The sequence below is a fragment of the Lactuca saligna genome, chromosome 1, assembly GCF_052625555.1.
Source record: "Lactuca saligna cultivar CGN05327 chromosome 1, ASM5262555v1, whole genome shotgun sequence".
NCBI lineage: Eukaryota > Viridiplantae > Streptophyta > Magnoliopsida > Asterales > Asteraceae > Lactuca > Lactuca saligna.
The window spans coordinates 19,299,945-19,302,933 of record NC_136417.1 but is presented as its reverse complement, the minus strand read 5'-3'; the positions used below and the strand labels follow the sequence as shown (position 1 = coordinate 19,302,933).

The 2,989-nt window shown below is 38.2% G+C and overlaps 1 protein-coding gene across 1 annotated transcript; it reads right to left on the bottom strand.

Annotated features, from left to right (window-relative positions):
• Nucleotides 1–747: 747 nt before the first annotated feature.
• Nucleotides 748–2,460, bottom strand: LOC145026279 (cytochrome P450 81Q32-like). Its single transcript, XM_078976829.1, has 2 exons — nucleotides 1,536–2,460; nucleotides 748–1,449 (listed from the first exon to the last, which is right to left on the bottom strand). Exons 1-2 carry the CDS (start codon nucleotides 2,424–2,426, stop codon nucleotides 829–831), a joined length of 1,512 nt encoding a protein of 503 aa, XP_078832955.1. The 5' UTR covers nucleotides 2,427–2,460; the 3' UTR covers nucleotides 748–828.
• Nucleotides 2,461–2,989: the final 529 nt, after the last annotated feature.

Sequence of the window (2,989 nt, the reverse complement as noted above, 5' to 3'; positions counted from 1 at the left end):
CGTTACACCCTCTCTCTAGTGCTATAGATCTTACACACAGTGGAATAAAGAAAAACACACTTGTTTTATTTGCATACGAAAGAGAAACAAAAAGTTATTGAAGAAATTTCTACCTTATTCCAAAATGGATTACAAAGTCTTCTATTTATAACTAAAAAACAAACCGAAAAAGTTAAAAACTTTGAACATTCTTCTTCTTCAACTTGAACATATGGCCAAATCAGAAACTACATAAATCAACTAAAACTCCGCACGATGACCCATCAACACAAACCAAGTAACCTGACTTAAACCATCAAGAGTATCCAACATATCAATTTTGATCCAACTTGAAAAAATTATTTGATATATTTTTAGTGCCCCCAACATATCTACATCTATATTATTGCAAACTTGTATGATTTAACATAGTTATTTGCATTGAGAGTTGACCGGATTCAACCATTAAGATTTGTAAAGTGGAAGGAGAACGATCAAACTGAGTCCTGTACTAAACAATGTATTGATGATTGATAAATGTATAACTTATAATAATAAATTTGCATATTTGGGAATTACATATTTTAATATTTTAAAATTCTAGAGGAGATATGTCATAAAAGGATCATATCGATAGTGATTAACGGGTATCATCGGTTATTCACAATGTAAATGAATAATAAAATACTATCCAAACCCACTAACCTTACAGGGTTTGGAAGTAACACGTAGACAACTAAAGGATCATAACTCTTAAGTATCAAAGTATGTGAAAAAGTGTCGAAGCAAACTTCATATTATACAGACATTCGTAATCCCGAACTTCTTCCCAATAAACAATCGACTTAATTACAACTGCGACAACAGATTCTCCATATGTAGACGTGGTTTACACTTGGCGACCAATGGAACAGCCTTCGGCATCGTAAGCCCAGGAGCTTCACTCATATCCACCATTTCTTCACTAATCCTTTCCCAATCAAAACACTGAATCATCGACCCCAAAGTCATCCCAAGAACACGCACAGCCAATCCTTCCCCCGGACAACTCCGCCTTCCAGACCCAAATGGCAGCAGCTTAAACCCATCTCTTGTCCCTTCCAGACCTACAAATCTTTCCGGGTTGTACGTTTCCGGGTCGTCCCAGACCTTCGGGTCATGATGTATCGCCCATTGATTCACCAGCACCATCGTCCCTCCGGGGATGTTATACCCTCCGATCACACAATCCTCTGATGCTTCGTGTGGAACTAACAAAGGTCCTGGAGGTTTCAGTCTTAAGGTCTCGTTTATGATACAACGAAGGTAAGGTAAATTCGATATGTCTGATTCATCAACAAGACGATCATTTCCCACAACTTGATCGATCTCGTTTTGTGCCTTTTTTAGAACTTCTGGGTGGTTTAGTAGAAGTGATATGGTCCATTCCATGGTTCCCGCTGAAGTATCACTCCCAGCTGCTAATAAAACCTGATCACAGAAAGTATGATAATGAGATTTCTAAGAACTCAAGAAACAAGAAACGATTGTTATCTCATAAATTATATTGATCTTACAAGCACAAAGTTTCGGATCAATGCATCAGTGTAGTATTCGGGATCGGATTCTTGTAGTGATAACAAAAGCTCGATCATTGTCTTCCTTTTGTTTCCGGTTTGATCACTTCCTTTTGATTTACGAAGTTCATCGATAATTCCTTGAAAGAATACATCTCTTTTCTCCTGCAACGCGATCAACCTCTTCTCCAGTCCCTTCACTCCCAACCAACTTAAAATTGGCAAGTAATCTCCGACGTTTGAAGCTCCGGCGAGTATAAAGGTTTCATGTAGCATTTCCCTGAATCGTATTCCTTCTTGCTCCAACACCGGATTATCACCACCGAAGTACCTCTTCCCAGAGATCATCCTCATCATCACATTCAAAGTCAGCTCATAGAATAAGTTCTTCATAGTCACCGGAGAAGAACTGGACGCTAGCTTACAGATCAGCGACCTTCCTTCTTCGGCTCGTATGTCGTGGAATTCGTTCAGACGATGGATGGATAGGATCTCGATGGATGCTATGCGGCGGAGGTTGCGCCAGTTGTCGCCGTAGGGCGCCCAGGCTAAACTAGTGTAGTTGACACCGATGATCTTCCCGAATAGCATCCGGGGGCGGTTGGCGAGGATGACATCATTCTTGGTGAAGCATTCTTCGACGAGGGAAGGGGAGGAGATCACCACGACACGACGGAAGCCCAATTGGAGGCGTACAATGGGGCCATATTTGTCGGAGATTTTTGCCAAGGTTCTGTACAGTGGTGGTTTCAGAAGGTAGAGGTGGCCGATTACGGGGAGAGACGGGAAGACAGTGGGCGGGAGGTTGGAGAATTTTCGACGAAAGAGGGATGTGAAGAGGTAGGAACCTAGAAGTAGTAAAAAGGAAACATAGAGATAATATACTTCCATTGTTGAAGATGGTGGTGTGCGCTCCAATGGCGGATTTTGATTTTAGTTTTATAGTTGGTAAAAAGTTAGTGCTCATTGACTACGTTGCTTTACGTGTAAAATGGTGAAGAGTGAAGACTTGGCTTTTCCATTTTTCAAATTTCGTTGCTCTTCAAAGTTTCTAGAAAAGTAAATGAATTTGGTATTGATGACATATTACACTTATCTCGTAAGAATTAGGTTGATGCAAATTTGACTGAAGGAGTTTTGTCTTAGAACTTAGAGTAAATTATAAAAATGGTTCTTATCCGGTAGAATTTCCTATAACATTTTTCAAACATTTAAATATTATATTTTATCAGATTTAAACTTTAAATATTGTATTTATCCTTCTTAATATTTTAAAATATCCGATTTGATCAAATCTAATTTTTAAATATTTATAATCAGTTTTTATATTTTTTTAACCATATTAATTGATGGAAGAAAAATTAATTGACTAAATTGCCCTTCAATATTAAAACCATACATTTGATTACAATACTAAAGTTCCTTAAATGTGTATACGTCTATGATTATAGTTC